Here is a 19,703-nt window from a genome sequence, read left to right as displayed (position 1 = left end):
GACAGGGTTTAGGAGAATTGAGGAAGACAAGCAAAAGGAAGGAAAGGGGTTAAATATTCTCAAAGAAATGAGAACCTGAGAGAAGATCCAACGAAGAAAAAAAATGTGTACATAATAAGGTCATTAAACTTGAATGCATTTCAATAGAAGACAAGTAACTTGCCTAAGGTGTCACAAAAATTCCTAAATGAGCCCATGCCAGTGTTTCTTAACTCCAGTCCTCAAGGCGCCCCAACAGGTCATGTTTTCAGGATTTCCCTCAGATGAAACGGCTGTGGTAATTACTAAGGCAGTGAAACTGATCAAATCACCTGTGCAAAATAATGGTAAGCCTGAAAACATGACCTGTTGGGGTGACTTGAGGACTGGAGTTGGGGAAACACAGGTCTACGCCTTGAGATCAGGCCTATAACTTCCTAACCCCCCCACCTCCCAAGCAATTATACTGGAGGAAGGGGAGTTGGAATTAGAGAAGGCGCATGGCTCAGTGACCCGATTTGAGCTGAATGAATTTGAGACTAATATTGGTGTTGAACAAGTATTTGGAACATAGTAATATTCAAAACTGTAACCATTGTAATGAAAGTGCATCCTTGATTTTAGTGGACGGAATGGTGCCCCAGTGTTATCAATGAAAGGAATAGTGTCTCGTATCAGTGGGAGGAAAAGTACCTCAAGGGTCGGATAAAGGCAAACAAAGGGCTGATTCTGGCCCCTGGGCTGCAGTTTGGAGACTACTGTTCTATGCGAATGGGGAAAAATGTATTGTAAACAGCGCTATTCGAATGTAAATCATTTAAATGATTTAAAACTCAAAAATACTACATTTGACCACAAGATGGGGCTACGTTTTATAGGTAATTCCTGTGATCATTCACTCCACAAAGTCTCACTCTGCATCTTAGGAGATTCACCCTCATGTCTTGGGAGATTCACCAATTTTGTCCTGAAAAAGTCACCCTTACTTTCTGTCCTGATAGTCATTGTTGCTGGGACCAAAAAGTAAAAATTAACAATGTCTACAGTTATCCCTGAATCAGGAGTAAAAACAAAGGGGGTAATCCACAAAGATCCGGCGTAACTTAATTTTTCCCATTTAAGTTACACTGCCTTAAAATTTCTACCTAAGTGCCCGATCCACAAAGCACTTACCTAGAAATTTTGGGCTGTGTAACTTAAATTCCGCCGGCGCAAGGCGTTCCTCTTTTCATGGGGGCGATTCCCATTTAAATTAGGCGCGCTCCCGCGCCGGCCGTACTGCGCATTCTCGTGACGTCATTTTCCCGACGTGCATAGCGCGAAATTACGTTACGCCAAGCTTTGTGGATTGCGACGGGTCAATAAAGTTGCGTCGGGAAAAAAAAAGATACGGCGCGAAAAAAAAATTCAAAACAAAATAAAAAATCGCGTCGCTGGACAGAAGGGTCTGCTTTTACATGGTGTAAACAGTTTACACTTTGTAAAAGCAGCCCTAATTTTGCGTTTGCAAACTAAAACTTACGGAGAAAAAACAAAGCTGAAAAGCTTCGTGGATCTCCGTAAGTGCTAATTTGCATACCCGAGGCGGCAAAATGCCCCTAGCGGCGGATGCAGTACTGCATCCTAAGATCCGGCAGTGTAAGTCCCTTACACATGCCGGATCTTCTGCCTAACTATGGAAAACTGATTCTGTGGATCAGTTCCATAGTTAGAAACAGGGATACGACGGCGTAACAGCAGTTACGCCGGCGTATCCCTTTTGAGGATCTGGCCCAAAATCTCCCCACAAAGGGACACCTGTTTCAGTGGCAGCTGACCGCTGCGTTCTGTGTGAAAGCAGCAATCTGGATGCTGCAGGGCAGCGTAAAAATAATACAGTCTTCAGTGTTACGTTAAATGTACTTCTTTTCCCAATAAGAAAATAAATGTATCAATAAAAAGATAACCATGACAATCAAAATTTGTTTCAGAATTATTACTTTTCTTTAATTAAGATTTTTAAATTAATACATTTTAAATGAATGTTAAGACAAACATCCATTTATACATATTTCTAACAGTTTAGTTATTAAAATAGATCATTAAAAATAAATATGTGTAAATATATAGAATGTTGATAATTGCACAACTGGTACATATTTTCCCTGAGTAAGCATGGTAGGGGTAATGCCAGACAAATGGATGTATTGTAGATCATTGCAACAAAGGGAAGACAAGTAGTGTATATATATATTGTTCACCAGAAGCCTACATCTCCTTCTCTCCAACATAACTTGGACAAACCCCACCGGGACTGACACATGCACTGGGAGTAATTTTGAATCTGACTGCTCAATGTGACACTAAACACTGATAAAAAAAAATGAAAAAAAGTATGTATTTTTAAAGCCTAACTCCAGATGTCACTCCACTTTAAATAGTTTGCTGGGGCCAAGCTGATCCAAATGAACAATTTCCATTAAAGTGGCTGTAAACCTTTCCATATACCCCGTGAAGTGATTGGCCTCGGGTGATACACAGAGCTAAAACAAATCCTCCTACATAAGCTGTTCCTGTTTATCTGTAGCCTTCTCTTCTCTACCTCCATTCTCAGTACTGAATTTTAAAACGTGTCTGAGAGTTCAGAAAAAAGGGGGGGGGGAGCTGAAGTTACACTCTGCAGGGCTCAGTGAGGAGAGCTCTGAGAGCTGATTGGAGGGGCAGGACACACCCCCTCTACACATCACACAGGAACAATGCTGAGGCTGTCAATCAGCTAGGGCTCCCTCCCCTGTCACTGTTTTTCTCTTGGTGACAGGAAAATTTGTCTGAAGTGATCCATGCTTATAGAAGAGGAACAAAGCGTCAGACAGAAATGACACTTAGTGATCTGGATTAAGATAAGTACACATTATAGAGGGACATGCTTTGTTCATATTTCATGTTGATGTTTACAACCACTTTAATACACGTGGCTGCTGCCAGCACTGTATAAACTGTATGTAGCAACAGAGCTATGTTTTGGCAGCGGGGAGACTTCCCGTCTCATTCCCGAAACTAGATGGAGACAGGCTGAGAGTGGGTGAGCCATTCACAGGAAGCATTGCATTTTTAAGAAGGAAAACAAGGCTTTCCCTTGATTGGCAGAGTTGGAGAAGTGGGTGTATGTTGTCACAACAAATATATACATACAGTTTATCTACTTGCCGACCAGCCACCGCAGTTATACGACGGCAGGCCGGCTCCCCTGCGCGAGAGCCCGTAGCTATACATCGGGCTCTCGAAGTGGCCACTAGGGGCGCGTGCGCGCCCCCCGCTCGTCACTAACTCCCATGCGTGTGCCCGGCAGGCGCGATTGCCGCCGGGCACCTGCGATTGCTCATTACAGAGCGAGGACCGGGAGCTGTGTGTGTAAACACACAGCTCCCGGTCCTGTCAGGGGAGAAATGCCTGACCGTCTGTTCATACAATGTATGAACAGCGATCAGTCATTTCCCCTAGTGAGGCCACCCCCCCTACAGTTAGAACACACCCAGGGAACATACTTAACCCCTTCCCCGCCCCCTAGTGTTAACCCCTTCCCTGCCAGTGCCATTTTTATAGTAATCCAATGCATTTTTATAGCACTGATCGCTATAAAAATGCCAATGGTCCCAAAAATGTGTCAAAAGTGTCCGAAGTGTCCGCCACATTGTCGCAGTATCGAAAAAAAATCGTTGATCGCCGCCATTACTAGTAAAAAAAAAATTAATAAAAATGCCATAAAACTACCACCTATTTTGTAAACACTATAAATTTTGCGCAAACCAATCGATAAACATTTATTGCGATTTTTTTTCACGAAAAATATGTAGAAGAATACGTATCGGCCTAAACTGAGGAAAAAAATTGTTTTTTTATATATTTTTGGTGGATATTTATTATAGCAAAAAGTAAAAAATATATTTTTTTTTCAAAATTGTCGCTCTTTTTTTGCAAAAACTAAAATCTGTAGAGGTGATGAAATACCACCAAAAGAAAGCTCTATTTGTGGGAAAAAAAGGACGCCAATTTTGTTTGGGAGCCATGTCGCACGACCGCGCAATTGTCAGTTAAAGCGACGCAGTGCCGAATCGCAAAAAGTGCTCTGGTCTTTGACCAGCAATATGGTCCGGGGGTTAAGTGGTTATACAGCGCTGGCAGCGGCCACATGCATTAGGAAAGGAGTTTGTTGGAGCCAGACAAATGGCAAAACTTACAACAGATTCATGTATATATCAGTAAGGTGTACAGTATATGAAGCAGTCACAACTCACAGAGGGAGGTAATAATGTAAAGGGCCATCACTTTATGACAGAGCTGCAATGGAATGTCAAAAATAGGACATTTCACTCCACATGAAAGTTACATTTTTAGAACTGGTGGCTATTTTTTGGATTTGAATCCGCTTTTCATTGACCTTATTCAATAGAGATTTCATACACATAGTAACCCATAGCAATCAATCAGCATCCATCTTGTATTTGGCTGACTTCAGCAGCGTGACTACACTTAAAGCAGAACTAAAGGTTAAATAAAAAAAAATAAAAAAACGTACAGACAGGCTCTTAATTGCAGAAAAGACACGCTATGTCCCTTCTGCAATAAAATAAACCCGCCTGCCAGTTGGCAATCCTCTGTAGAATGTACAATGAGCTGAGGATGCACAGCTCAGTTTACATTCTCAGTATGGTGCCCGTGTGCCCGGTTGAATGAATTGGATGGAAGTCAATTTCAAGCCTGCCATGGCAGGCAGCGCAAAAAGTGCTCTTACAGTTTTCCTATTGCGGGAAATTGTGTTACTAATTTTTCCAGAAACTTGGAAACAATACGTTTTACATGCAAAATGGTTGCTGGATATTTCTAGGCAACAGTTGTCCATTCTGCCGCCATTGTTGTACGCCAGATTTCAGCAGCACATACAATCTATGGTGCTTGTGTGACATTACATATAATACATGGCAAAGGTGCTCCCACCACACTGCAATTTACTTCTTGAAAAACTTCCTAAAAACATTTTTTTCTTTTTTGTGTTTCTCTTTGGTATCATCTGTCTCCAGTAGATTTGGGGTGTAGGGATTTCCTAGGTCGCTCCTTTCGGAAGTGATGTAAACTGTGAAAAAGAGGGAAGATTCATCAAAGGTTTGGTCAGGTTCTACTGGGACATTTCACCTTACCGGTCCCTATTCGGGAATATCCATATGCTGGATTCCAAAGAATTACTAATAACAATACAAATGACTTTCATGAATATAGACATGAGCCTGTTCAGCCCTATTGTCATCTTAGGTCTACGGCAGGGCTGGACTGGGACAAAAATGTGGCCCTGGACTTCATCCAGACCGGCCCAGGACACAACACATCAGGGTACAGTGCATATCAGGGCACGGTACAAAGCTCAGCACATCAGGGCACATCACATCAGGGTACAGGGCACACCACATTAAGGCACAGCACATCGGGGCACGGGGCATATCACATCAGAGCACATGGCACATTGTTTACCTGCAGAGTAGCGCAGGAAGCGTGTGTTCTCTCTCAAGTCAAGCTGTGGCTGCTCCCTGCCCCCTGGCGGACACTCTTGTCTTCTCTTCTCGTCCATCCCAGATGATGTCACAAGCAAATGGGGATGGACGAGAAGAGAGGAGGGGCCACCGGGGGGTGGGGAGCAGCCACAGCGTGACTTGAGAGAGAACAGACGCTTCCTGTGCTACTCTGTATACTGGCTAATCTCGATCTACCTGTCAGGCACCAGCTGTCGGCGATTGACGGGTAGATCGCCGCGGACCTCTGACCGGCCCACTGAGCCATCGGCCCACCGGGAATCTCCCTGTAGTCCCGATGACCAGTCCATCCCTGGTCTTCGGTCAGCTTCAGCCTGGGTTCACACTATTGCAAACTGGATGCTGGTTTCCCCGCATGCAATTGGTATGACAGAAGAGTGTGACTGGCTCTCAATGGAGGCGGTTCACATATCTCCAGGGCGGCCACGGAGCGCACTGCAGAATAGTCCTTTGGCTCCATTTCGGAGTGGCGAGGGGGGGTCCATGGTCAGGTCTGTGTGACACCCCCCACCCCGACTGATGGAGCACCAGCTGCCACTGGTGGCTTCATCTTACCAGTCACCTTTTACCAGAACCAGCACAGCCAAAGAACCATAGATTAGGGTACATGTAAGTGTATCAAAAAAATTAAATTGAGAGATTCCCCTGGCTGGAGTTCAGTTTTAAAAGTCCAAAGCCAGGCATCTATAGCCAGTAAAGGCTTGAGCAAAATTTGACTTGTAAATTGCGGGGTTTAGTGCCAACTTAGGCAGATGCCCTGTATACAGACTTGGCTGGAGATCCAACAATGTCAGCAGGCATACATAAAATATTTTTGCAAGCAAACACACGTAATTGCTATCTTCATTAGACCCATACTTTTAGTTTACACGTTTTCAGGACCTGATAAGTTCACTTTCATTTCTTCTAAATAAAATGTATAAAAATTTCTAGGATACATGACCGTTCTCTAAACTGCTACGAATCACAAGGTTTTTATTGTGCATGAGCTGATAGGCTGAGGTTATAATCATTTGAATGAAGAGCATTCTATAATAGAAGTTGATAACTGTTGGATTTTCATGAAATACAATGTAACACAATGATTATCCTCACTCTATTGTTTACTGATGATTAGCAGTCTGCAACATCCCCTTACCTCTACTGGCAGAAAACGAGTGTCCATTTGTGTCTGGTTCCAATGACAATGTCCTCCTTCAAAGATAGTAAAGGTATTTTAATGTTTCAGAAATGTATACATTTTCTTGTAATTCCCTGTTTTATAGTAATAGGCAGATAAGGCTACAGTAACCACTACTGTATCTCTGCCATTATAAAGTAGACCAGCCATTCTCAACCAGGGTTTCATGGAATCCTGGGGTCCCTCCACAGTTTGCTAGGGGTTTCTTGAGCTGTGGCGGAATGGCTCACTATTTGATGGTGCCTGTACAGCTCTGGGACCATTGTCCTTTGGCAGAGTCACCTGCATGACACCAAAAATCTTTATAGCTTTATGTTAGGGTGGCATTCTTACCATTACTGTATGGGGCATTCTTCCCATGGCCAGCAATAATTTTGTTTTAAAAGGGGTTCCCCAAGACCTGAACATTTATCCAAGAGTTCCTCTGGGGAGAAAGGTTGAGAAAGGCAGAAGTATACACCTTCCTTATGGAAATTGTTGAATTTTCCATTACTAATAGATCATCCCATTGAAACATGAGGGGGCAGATTCAGAAAGAATGGCCTAACTTTCGGCAGGCGTAGCCCATCTCATATACGCTACGCCGCCGTAACTTAGAGAGGCGAGTACCGTATTCAGAAAGAACTTGCGCCCTAAGTTACGTCGGCGTAGCGTAAATGGGCCGGCGTAAGCCCGCATAATTCAAAATATCAAGGCAGTGGGCGTGTTGTATTACAATGAGCCGTCGCCCCATGCAAATTATGGCCCGAACGAACGGCGCATGCGCACGCATGCTCAGAATCACGTCGAAAATACTCCCTAAGATAAGTCGGCTCAAAGCTTTGTCGACGTGAACGTAACCTACTCTTATCCCAATTCACGTACGACTTACTCAAACGATGTAAAATACGACGCTGTTCCAACGTTTGCGACGTCCATATGTTAACATGACTTACACCTGCTTCATGGCACAGTGGCGACAATTGATGGGCACAGTGGCGACAATGGCATGGCACAGTGGCGGCAATTGCATGGCACAGTGGCTGCGTTTGGCATAGCACAGTGGCGACAATTGATGGCACAGTAGCTGCATTTGGTATGGCACAATGGCGACACTTGATGGGCATGTGATGACAATGGCATGGTACAGTGGCGACAATTGATGGCATGGCACTGTGGCGACAATTGATGGGCACAGTGGCAACAATTGATGGCACAGTGGCTGCGTTTGATGGCATGGCACAGTGGAGACAATTGATGGGCACAGTGGCTGCGTTTGAAGGCATGGCACAGTGGCTGCATTTGATGGCATGGCACAGTGGCGACAATTTTATGGCACAGTGGTGACAATTTTGCGGCACAGTGGCTGCATTTGATAGGCACAGTGGCTGCGTTTGATGGGCACAGTGGTGGCAATTGATGGGCACAGTGGCGGCAATTGATGGGCACATTGGCGGCAATTGATGGGCACAGTGGTGGCAATTGATGGGCACAGTGGTGGCAATTGATGGGCACAGTGAGTCTGCAATTGATTTTTTTTTTGTTTGTTTGTACCCCCCCCCCCCAAAAAAAAAAATTGAGCACCAGCCGCCACTGCAATTCAGCATTGAAGAATGAAACAGTAAAACATTATGAATAGCTTGTTACATGAATATCTAACTGGTTCCACATAGGGAGTTCACAGTGGCTTGTAGATCTGAACAATACTGGTAATTTTAATGAGAAATATTTCTATACTGTGTAGTAGTGTGGTACCCCAGGGGTGTGGTGACCCAGGATTCTCAACCAGACAGGTTGAGGGGCTCCAGGATATTTGTTGGTTTAAGAGGAAACTGGCTTTTCAGTTTCCTCTGTATTTACTAAAATCCACTTTGGGACCTGGAGCCCGGGGATTTCATAGAGATCCGGGTGGGATGAAATCCCCAGTCCTGAGTTCAGGCTTTAGAGGTGATCAGCACACTGATTGTGCAGGTGTGTGTGGGCCTGATAGGAGACTCAGGACCAGCATTCTGGGCTCCACCCTCCCGAGGAGTCCAGGCTTGCAAGGGAGAACTCAGAGAGTGCAGGTGTGCACGGAAGTGGCTAGAGAAGCTGGAGAGTGCAGGCTGCACTGTGAAACCCCAGAGACCTGAGTCTAAGGTTGCTGACAGGAGTCAGGAGAGCTCCATGCTGGAGCCTGAGCAGTTGTGCTACTGCTGACAAGAGCCAGATGGCTTGGTATTTTCTTTGGCACGTATAAGCCAGGAGGCTGAAGGTACCGTTCTGTGTGGACAGTGAAAACCCCCTGCGTGGGAAACCTATGTTTGGATTTTGTTTATTTTTGCCTTTTCAATAAAAGTGGGCCAACAAGCCCTTAAACATAGTTCCGGACTGGCGTGAATCGCTTAAAATCGCATATCCCACTTGAGCTAAACACCCCCAATATTACAACTGTCACTTATTATTACTGACCTTGGGATTTCATGAATTGGAGTATAGGCTTTTACTTCCCTTTTCACTTCAGGTTCATCTAAATAAAACAAAACAATAAATATTTTAGTTTAGTACAAAATCATTTATATTTTGAGGTGAGGATGAATGGTGCAGCTCTAAATACAAATAAAACATTGTTACAATATGGGAACACACAATAGTATGCAACCTAATTTATGACCAGCAGGGGGAGACTTTATCATTCCACTGAAAATGCAATTAGCAGGGATTTTAGCTATAACCGAGTTTACAGTGTAAGAATGCTATTTAAGCAATGTAATATATGACATTTTACCAAACCTCAGAGGACAGAAAGGCTCCACCAAACATTCTTAGGCTCACGTAATAAAAGTGGAAAAGAGGAATTGTTGCCATAATGTTCACTGAAACCAGATGAAAACTTAAACTTTTGAACTATAGGCAAACATTTTTTATTTTTATTTTGGTTATAACCCCTATCAGAAGAAATCCCTGCAAATAAAAGGAATTCCCTGGGGATGCCCAGGTCACCAGAACTAGTGTCCTAAATTAAAGATTTCCCCCAATTACTTTTTTTGGGATGACCAAACATTTGGGATTTTTTATTGTTTTCACTTGAAATGATAATGGTAAACAGGACAAATACGGAGGGTGAATCTCCCTAACAGGGGTACAGACAGCAATAAAGACTGACAGGTGTTCTAATTTATCATCACTCTGTCCAAATAAAAAAAAAAAGTTTTTGCCTTTAGTTATATTTTAACCGCTTGCCGACCGCCCACCGTAGTTTTACGGCGGCAGGTCAGCTTGGCTGTGCATATTACGTGATTTTGCATTACGGCCACTAGAGGCGCGCGCCCCCTGCTCGAACCTGGGGCCGATGCGAGTGCGATCACTGCCGGGCATCCGCGATCGCTCGTTACAGAGCGAGAACCGGGAGCTGTGTGTGTAAACACACAGCTCCCGGTTCTTTCAGGGGGAGAAATTACTGATCGTCTGTTCATACAATGTATGAACAGCGATCTGTAATTTCCTCTAGTCAGTCCCACCCCCCCTTCAGTTAGAACACAATGAGGGAACATTTTAAACCCCTTGATCGCCCCCTAGTGTTAACCCCTTCCATGCCAATGACATTTTTACAGCACTGATCGCTATAAAAATGCCAATGGTCCCAAAAATGTGTCAAAAGTGTCCAAAGTGTCCGCCATAAGGTCGCAGTACCGATAAAAATCGCAGATCGCCGCCATTACTAATAAAAAAAAAATATTAATAAAAATGCCATAAAACTATTCCCTATTTTGTAGATGCTATAAATTTTGCGCAAACCAATCGATAAACGCTTATTGCGTTTTTTTTAACGAAAAATATGTAGAAGAATACGTATCAGCCTAAACTGAGGAAAAAATTGTTTGTTTATATATTTTTGGGGGATATTTATTATAGCAAAAAGTAAAAAATAATATATTTTTTTCAAAATTGTCGCTCTATTTTTATTTATAGCGCAAAAAAAAACCCCGCAGAGGTGATCAAATACCACCAAAAGAAAGCTCTATTTGTCATAAAAAAAGGACGCCAATTTTGTTTGGGAGTCACGTCGCACGACATCGCAATTGTCAGTTAAAGCGACGCAGTGCCGAATCGCAAAAAGTGGTCCGGTCATTGACCAGCAAAATGGTCCAGGGCTGAAGTGGTTAAAGCTGATGTTTAGGTATGGACAACTTTGCATAGTTACATTGGTGCAGCTTGGGGCAACACAAGTATGTATTTGCCATACCTGTGGGATCCTTGTGGATGCTGGAAATCACTGTAGTAGGCACCACTACTATAGAGTTTGTCGCTAGCGTCTTGTTTCCATGCCAAGCAGCTGACCTGATGCATAGTGAACACAGAATGCTGCTTGCTCAGCACAGGCACCATTCAAAGAACATGCAAAGCATTCTCTGATTGGATGAGGTGGACAGGTGGGGTGGTGATGTCATGATTTCCACTTCATCCATATTTGGTTCATGCCAATATTTGGTCAGTGAAGTTACTCGGGGGAACCACGCCCCTTTGCTTAATTTAACGTGAGTTGGCACCAAGGAAGCGATGGGATCAGTCGAGTCTCGGCAAGCATATGTTTTTTTGTCGTTCATCATGATTGATGTGGGCCTGCATCACTCGATGACGTGATTGATGATGCATGAACAATGTGGGACGTTTTACAATTTTTTTAAAAAAAAAGGAGCATTCTTTATTTTCTGCTTCTACATACCCCTACTCATTTACATGGAGGGGGGGGGGGCAGTATCTGGGGGGCCCCTTATTGCTAAGCTTCCAGATTCCAATAAGCCCCCTGCTCAAAGACTTCCACAACCACTGGGCCAAGATGGTGAAGAAAAGGCACTTGTCCTCAACATAATGTCCCTGCCTCTTTGTTTACTTTAGCAGTGTGGAAATTAGAGATGTCAGTCAGCGCCAGGGAAGCAAAAGGATCGGCGGTGCATTAGAAATTGAAAAAAGTAAATGATCTCACCCAGGTGGCCCTGCCTCTGTATCGTCCCCCCACCCCCCGGCTAGGTACCCTACCCCCACTCATGAAATTTGAGGGAAAGATGGATTCCAAAAACCGTTGAGGTTGTCTTTACTAAACAAACAGCAAATACATCACAGGGTTACAGCAATGGAAACAAGGGAACAGCTGTTCCCTTGTTTCCATTGCTGTAACCCTGTGATGTATTTGCTGTTTGTTTAATAATGACAACCTCAACGGTTTTTGGAGTGCGGCTATCCATCTTTCCCTCAAATTTCATGCTTGCCTAGTGCACTGCCAGCACCCTCGGTATCCTGAGCCAGCCTGTGATTGCATAGCAGACCCACCTGGAGAGGTGATTTCTTTTCTTCTACCCCCACTCATGTTGAAGGTATGTGACCTGATATGGTTTGGGGGGGTGTCTGGTCTAGGATAGATTTTTTTACTGTCCCAGCTTTGTTTACATTCAACTGTCAGTCAGGAATCCCTAGCTGACAGCTTAAAGACAAGTGAAGGGATGAGATGCGTGTTTCTTATTTTTACAATAATTACTGCATAACCTGAAAATGAATTGAGATTTTCAATGTCGCATGCAATATTTGGATAAAATGTGATCCAAATATTTCATGCAATATTGCTTTGTGAATTGAGCCCCCTGACTGTTAAGGATCAGAACATACCTGTCCTTCTCTCAATTGCATGTATCCAGACATCCATCTTTCTTGCTGTAGGAGCTGAAAAGATGTATTCTGAGCCATCAGTGGTCCTAGAAGTACAGGATATATACATTTTATACAGTGCCAGTTTTAAAGCCAACCTATTTGATAAATGAGTATATTGAGTTTAAACAATAATTAAATATTATGCTTTTAAAACATATATTAAAGGAAGACCTCTACTCGAGCAACATAGACAATTCTCTTTTTTCTCTTTGGAATGCATCATAGAGTCAGTCCACCCAAAACTATTTTAGTTTTTAGTAGATGCTGGAGAGCAATTTTTTATATATCTCAAATACAATGTTGGTAAGAAATAAAAAAGGAGATGGTGTGATTGTTTCCAGATACAAATGACAATAAGGCCCCGTACACACCATAGAATCCATCCGCAGATAAATCCCAGCAAATGGGTTTCAGCGGATAGATCCTATGGTGTGTACACGCCAGCGGATCTTTTTCCACGGATATATCTCCCCTGGGATGGATTCCAGCAGATCGGATATTTGCTGACATGCAGAACATATCCATCTGCTGGAGTCCATCCCAACAGATGGATCCGCTGGTCTGTACAGACTCACCGGATCCATCCGTCCGAAGGGATCCCCCGCATGCGTCGTAATGATTCGACGCATGCGTGGAATTCCTTATATGACAGCGTCGCGCACGTCGCCGCGTCATAATCGCGGCGACGGCGCGACACGTCATCGCCAGAGGATTTCGGCGCTGGTTTCCAATGCGATGGTGAGTACACTCCATCGCAGAGAAATCTGCTGAAATCCTCGAGAGGATTTATCCGCAGGTGCGGTCCGCTGGACCGTATCCGCGGATAAATCCTCCCGTGTGTATGGGGCCTAACTCACAATCCCATGGTTGAATGCAAATAAAAGAAAGAAGAACAATTTGGGAGAGAAGAAACACTCCCCCAAATTTAGGAATTTTAATGTGAGAGGTGTCAATTGCTGTAAAAAGGCAAACACACTGAACACAGATTGTTTTATGAAAAAATATAAAAATTTAATAATTGTTAAAAACCAATTTCAACTGTTATTATGGACCACAATAGTTACAAAAGCAGAGTATATAAAAGTGTGCAGGTAGCCAACAAGTTTCGCACAGATGTGCTTCGTCAGGGCCTTGCAACTTTTCTTTTGAACAGTGTAGTCTGTGTATGACATAAGAATACGCCATTAATACACAACATATAATAATACATAGTACATTACATATTTTTTTTTTTTACTGATATAAATATGTAATGTACTATGTATTATTATATGTTGTGTATTAATGGCGTATTCTTATGTCATACACAGACTACACTGTTCAAAAGAAAAGTTGCAAGGCCCTGACGAAGCACATCTGTGCGAAACTTGTTGGCTACCTGCACACTGTTATATACTCTGCTTTTGTAACTATTGTGGTCCATAATAACCGTTGAAATTGGTTTTTAACAACTATTAAATTTTGATATTTTTTCATAAAACAATCTGTGTTCAGTGTGTTTGCCTTTTTACAGCAATTGACACCTCTCACATTAAAATCCCCAAATTTGGGGGAGTGTTTCTTCTCTCCCAAATTGTTCTTCTTTCTTTTATTTGCAATGTTGGTAAGAACTCAGCTCTTGACTTTCTGTATCATGGCTCCAACTTTCCCTGATGGATTTATAATAAAAATATGGAAAATTCAAAAAGAGGTTCTGCACCACACATAGGAATACCATTAAAAATTAGGACAAGAAGATCTTACTGGCGGAGAAGCCAAGGCATATAAAAAAAAACAGGAGGAGCTGATTTAGGCCACCTATCTTTATTAATACGGCCCTTTTTAGTGGAATAATCCTTTACTGGAACATGCAGAAGATATTTTTGAAATACAAGTGTGAAGAATACCTGACAGAAAACATGTTCACTTTGTCTGCTGAATCCTTCATCTTCTCACAGATGGCATCAACCATGCTGACAGATGGAACTGCAGTTTCGTTCTGGAAGAGATGTGATATACACATTATTTGTGGGGAGCAGGTTGCATCCTTTAGGTATCAGTTTAGTTACAATACCACAGTTAGAGTCAATGCAAACCCTATCACTAAAATCTTATACAAGCTTTTACACAGCAATGTCACTTTAAGTCATTTTCAACATTTTAAATCTGAAGCTTTCATTAAAAAAAAAAAAAAAACATGCCATAATAATACTTTTAAGGTAACAACAATGTTACTATCTCCTTATTGTCCTACTGCATTGTCACCATGTCACATCGACATGGCAAGTGGCCATGTCAACACGTTATGCAGGTTTGGTCCACTGTTGTAACAGTCAGCAAAGCAGGCTAAGAAATGCCATGCTGTCACACATGAATTGATCGCAAAGAAGCTGCCAGAAATCAGCAGCACTGAGATGCAACAAAGGATGAAAAAAAGTAAAAAATTAAATGGCTAAACTTTACTCAATAGCTGATTACATCCACTTTAATGGACTCTGGTTTGGGCTAATGATAGGAGCACAGACTTTATACTGATTGGTACCTTGGATTCATCCTTCTTGGCATGGTAGAAGCTCATCGTCTGATCACGAAATGTAATGTAGTAAGTGTTCCAGAAGCCGACCGGGTTTGTCTACAAGAAATAAAAGGTGTTACAGAGGATGTCCCAATTATTTTATTAATTAACCCAACTCCAACTTAAACTTTCTCTGACGTGTTCTGTGACTCCACTGGGAGACTTCCCCTTACTTTTAGTCAAATCAGTGTTTATTAGTGAGAAACAGTGCAAAGCATCTCATGTAAAATTCAGCAAATACATTTGGAGTTGGCATGCTACAAGCTAAAGAGGTATTCCAATTACAGAAATAGTAATACAGTAGTACCTACACAATCAATATTGTACATAAAATAAGTAGACTTTTCCTATAAAGGTGCGGGATAGCCCCTGAATGAAGACTGATAAGTTTGTTAAAAAAAAGTAGCGATAGAATTAGTAGAGAGAGAAAAAATGAAAAAAATTAGAAGAAAAAGAGATAAAAAAAAGAAGGGGGTGGTGGGGAATCATGGTGCAACTGATGTAGAGACCTAGATACGATCCAAGCTAATCCTATTGGATTCGGAGGGGTTTCTAGGAAAATAGGATTTGAATTTAGTAGATTCTCCACATTGAACGATACCGTTCAGTGGTAACCGTGTTTTGGGCTATCTTCCCCTCTTTATGGGCATGTAGGGCTTCAAACCAGGGTAGGGATGGCCAGAGATTTTAACTGCTAAAAAACTAAAACTAAAGACAGAGCGTTTGGTTGACCATAGGAAGGCCGGATTCAGAGACAGAAAGGCTACTTGGAGGATGTTCTGATATGTCATGCAATAACAGTTAAATTAGATGTCAAAAACAGTAATGCAGAGGGCTATGATTCGAGGGCAACTCCACCAAATATGGAGAGTTGTGCCTCTATGTTGTGAAGATCTCCAGCAAGTATGATAGGGTATATTCTAGTATGTAGTGAAGAAGTCCCACAAGCTGCGCATCGCTGCAAATCCACTAATGAAAAAATATGTGCAGTCTCAGCCTGGGCCCTGGCCAGACCACGCCGCCAATCGCCCGGAGGGAAGCACGGACGGCTATATAGATAGGGGTAAGTGGTAACCAACCAGCTGCCTCTGATGCTGACCACATAAACATGGGCGGTAAACCCTTAACATTGTACATAAATGCATCTACTTTATGAAGATACAGTTTCGAGACACATCCTGATGGGTGCTTCTTCCAGAATTTTTTGGGAGGGGTAAAGACCTTTCATTTTACAATAGGGTTGAGGCCAGGGCTCTGTGCAGGCCACTTTTGGAGTGTTCACATCATTTTGGCCATGTAGTGATGGGTATGAATAGCACTGGTCAGGGCTGGACTGGGACAAAAATTTGGCCCTGGACTTCATCCAGATTGGCCCACTTTGACAGGTCTTTCCCATGATGGCCGGACACCTCCCGCAACCCCCCCCCCCGGCCACCCAAGCCCCCTCTCCACCTTCACTAGCCGTTCTACTTTATTAGAGTAGAACGGCTGGTACTGGTACTTTTATAGGCAGTACCAGTGGGGAAGCTAGACATTATTTCACCCGGGGCAAAGAATCAGTTCGGTGCTCCCCCTTATGGGACAAGATTAGGCAGAAGTGAGAAACTCCCAGGCCATAGCTGTTGAGTCAGCTGTCTGTCCCCTTCCCCATGCTCCTCTGTCGTTGTCCCTGCTCCTCTGGTCCTCCCCTGCTTCTCTGTTCCCCCCCAGGTGAGCACTGCGGGAAGGGAGAGGAGGTGAGCGCTGTGGGAAGGGAGAGACAGAGGAGCAGAGGGGGGCGGCATTCTGCTGTCACTGAAGCCGGCCCACTGAGCCATTGGCCCACCGGGAAACTCCCTGTAGTCCCAATGGCCAGTCCCTCCCTGGCACTGGTGCTGTTTTGAGAGGCTGTTAAAAAGGCAGATGTGTGAAGCCAGAGCAAACGGTCCCAATAAGTTCTCAGTAAATACAAGAGCCAGTAATGCCCAGCCCTTCCTCGCCTAATCTTGTACTCTGCCCTGGTAACATACAAGAAGGGGATGAATGAAAAATGGCCATTAAACTAAAATGTTAGAATGATTGTTTTGGGTTCCTGTGTGGTTTACCTGCTCTATGGAATTCCCAGAATACAGGTACTGAGCAATAAGCAGAAGACAATCACACTGCCTCTACTTCTGTATCAAACAAAAATCACACATCCATGTCACTATGTATAGCTCATTACTGTACCTTTCCACCTGACAGGAATTTCTGTTTGGTCTCCAAGAATCCATTAACTGTGGGAGTCTGCAAAAAATAAAAACACTCACCAATTCAGAATGATATGAGGGCGACAAGACCAACCATGGAAAGGGCAGCTCTGCAGAACAGGTAAGTGCACATGCCATAAGAGAATTATGGAAGCTGCCATTGCCGATCTCTGCTTTTGGCAATGCTAGTTTCCTGGTTATCAGTCTGCTGCATTGGCTCTGACTGGAAATAATTATAGAGATATGGATTTTAGGCACTGACACTCAGACCATGCTTTTGCTATATCTGACACAAGAAAATGCTGAAGCCAGACACAACCAGTTAACTAGAACTTTTACAAGTAAGCTAGCAATGGCAGGTCACATATAACAAGTGCATGTTAATTTACATGTATCTTGGAAGAAAATGCATAAAAACCGATGTAAAATAAAAAGATAGGGCTAGATTCAGGTACATTATCGTATCTATCGGCGGGTGTAGCGTATCTCAGATACACTACGCCGCCGTAACTTAGGGCGCAAGTTCCGTATTCAGAAAGAACTTGCGCCCTAAGTTACGGCGGCGTAGTTTAAATGTGTCGGCGTAAGCCCGCCTAATTCAAATTTGGCTGGTAGTGGGCGTGTTTTATGTTAAACTATCATGACCCCACGTAATTGACACTGTTTTCGAACGGCGCATGCACCGTCTGTGGACGTATACCAGTGAGCATGCTCGAAATCACGTCGCAAATCGTCAATGCTTTCGACGTGAACGTAACTTACGCAAAGTCCTATTCGCGAACATTTTACGCAAACGGCGTAAACGACGGAAAATTTGACGCTGTCCCGAAGTCAATACTTAACATTGCGTACGCCTCATATAGCAGGGGTAACTTTACGCCGGTCCGACGCCTTACGTAAATGACGCATATAGATACGCCGGGCGCAACTATGTTCGTGAATCAGCGTATCTACCTAATTTGCATATTCTACACGTAAATCTACGGAAGCGCCACCTAGCGGCCAGCGTAAATATGCAACTAAGATACGACGGCGTAAGAGACTTACGTCGGTCGTATCTTAGGAAAATTACGGCGTATCTTGCTTTCTGAATACAGAAAAAAGATACGCCGGCGCATCCTAGAAGTTACGTGGCGTATCAACAGATACGCCAACGTAACTTCTTTCTGAATCTAGCCCGTAATCTATTTTGATTTGTCATACACTTTACCGCAGTTCATAGAGGTGCATGACCATTAAGATCTACTGTACTTACCAAAGGGGATTTTGGTGACAAATCGGGTGTTTTTAAAGGTACACTTGGGGAGTACAGCTTAAGCTCCGTTGGGGGCTGAGCCTTCACCTCCTGAATAATGAAAACAAAGAAGTCATGCGGACTACAGAAATCATGCTGAGGCAGAGACTGATGATCTCCAAAGCAGGATGACCCCACTCTGTTACACTAATATAGTATGCTGTGAAAAAAAAACACCTCTCTTTACCCGTCAACAAAAATCTTCTTAATACCATAGGCCTCATGCATGTGAGCAGGTTGCCTACAGTGTATTAGTCAGGTAGTTGGTTTGCCAAGGCTGATCACCTAATTAGTAAATAGAGTCCACTTGTGTGTAATTTAATCTCAGTATAAATAAAGCTGTTATGTGAAGCCCCCAGAGGTTTGTTAGAGAACAAACAGCATCTTGAAGGCCAAGGAACACACTAGGCAGGTCAGGGATAAATTTGTGAAGTTTAAAGCAGGGTTAGGTTATGAAAAATATCCCAAGCTTTGAACATCTCACGGACCACTGTTCAATCCATCATCTGGAAATGGCACAACTGCAAACCTACATGGCCGTACAACTAAACTGACAGCCTGGACAAGGAGAGCATTAATCAGAGAAGCAGCCAAGAGGCCCATGGTAACTCTGGAGGAGCTGCAAAGATCCACAGCTCAGGTGGGAAAATCTGTCCATAAGACTATTATTAGTCTGGACTTTAAGAGTGGCAAGAAGAAAGCCAAAAGAAGTTCTGTTTGTAGTTTGCGAAAAGCCACGTGGGGGGACACAACAAACGTGAAAGAAGGTGCTCTGGTCAGATGAGACCAGAATTAAACTTTTTGGCCAAAAAGCAAAACGCTATGTGTGGTGGAAAACCTAGGCCTAGTACACATGGTCGTTCCAAACCGATGAGAATGGTCCGACAGGCCATTTCCATCGGTTCACCGCTGAAGTGGCCTGATGGTCTGATATGCGTACACACCACTGTTCCAAAAACTGATCGGGTCAGAACGCGGTGACGTCAAACACACGACGTGCAGAATAAAACGAAGTTCAAGGCTTCCAAGCATGCGTCGACTTGATTCTGAGCATGCGCGGGTTTTGAACCGGTGCTTTCTGTACTAACCATCGGTTTGGACCGATCAGGCAGCGGTCCATCGGGTCGATTTTAAAGCATGTTTTAAAATTTTGGACCAAAGGACAATAGACCGATGGGCTATACACATGGTCGGTTTGAACCGATGAAACTAAACCTCGGTCCATTCTCATCGGTTTTGTCCG

At 43.3% G+C, this 19,703-nt stretch overlaps 1 protein-coding gene across 2 annotated transcripts in view; it reads right to left on the bottom strand.

Annotated features, from left to right (window-relative positions):
* Nucleotides 1-4,050: 4,050 nt before the first annotated feature.
* The window catches only part of SPTBN5 (spectrin beta, non-erythrocytic 5), a 347,370-nt gene continuing 331,717 nt past the window's right edge, over nt 4,051-19,703 (bottom strand). For both annotated transcript variants that reach the window (XM_040332524.1, XM_040332525.1), the window contains 8 exons: nt 18,422-18,511; nt 17,147-17,203; nt 14,906-14,995; nt 14,271-14,362; nt 12,343-12,428; nt 9,151-9,208; nt 6,679-6,734; nt 4,051-5,089 (listed from right to left, as the gene is read on the bottom strand). In XM_040332524.1, coding sequence (XP_040188458.1) covers nt 4,965-5,089; nt 6,679-6,734; nt 9,151-9,208; nt 12,343-12,428; nt 14,271-14,362; nt 14,906-14,995; nt 17,147-17,203; nt 18,422-18,511 — 654 coding nt within the window. In that variant the 3' untranslated portion in view covers nt 4,051-4,964. The remainder of the gene's footprint in view (nt 5,090-6,678; nt 6,735-9,150; nt 9,209-12,342; nt 12,429-14,270; nt 14,363-14,905; nt 14,996-17,146; nt 17,204-18,421; nt 18,512-19,703) is intronic.

Source organism: Rana temporaria, chromosome 13 (assembly GCF_905171775.1).
Source record: "Rana temporaria chromosome 13, aRanTem1.1, whole genome shotgun sequence".
Lineage (NCBI taxonomy): Eukaryota > Metazoa > Chordata > Amphibia > Anura > Ranidae > Rana > Rana temporaria.
The sequence above is the reverse complement of the archived record's forward strand: the minus strand, read 5'-3'. Positions and strand labels throughout refer to the sequence as shown.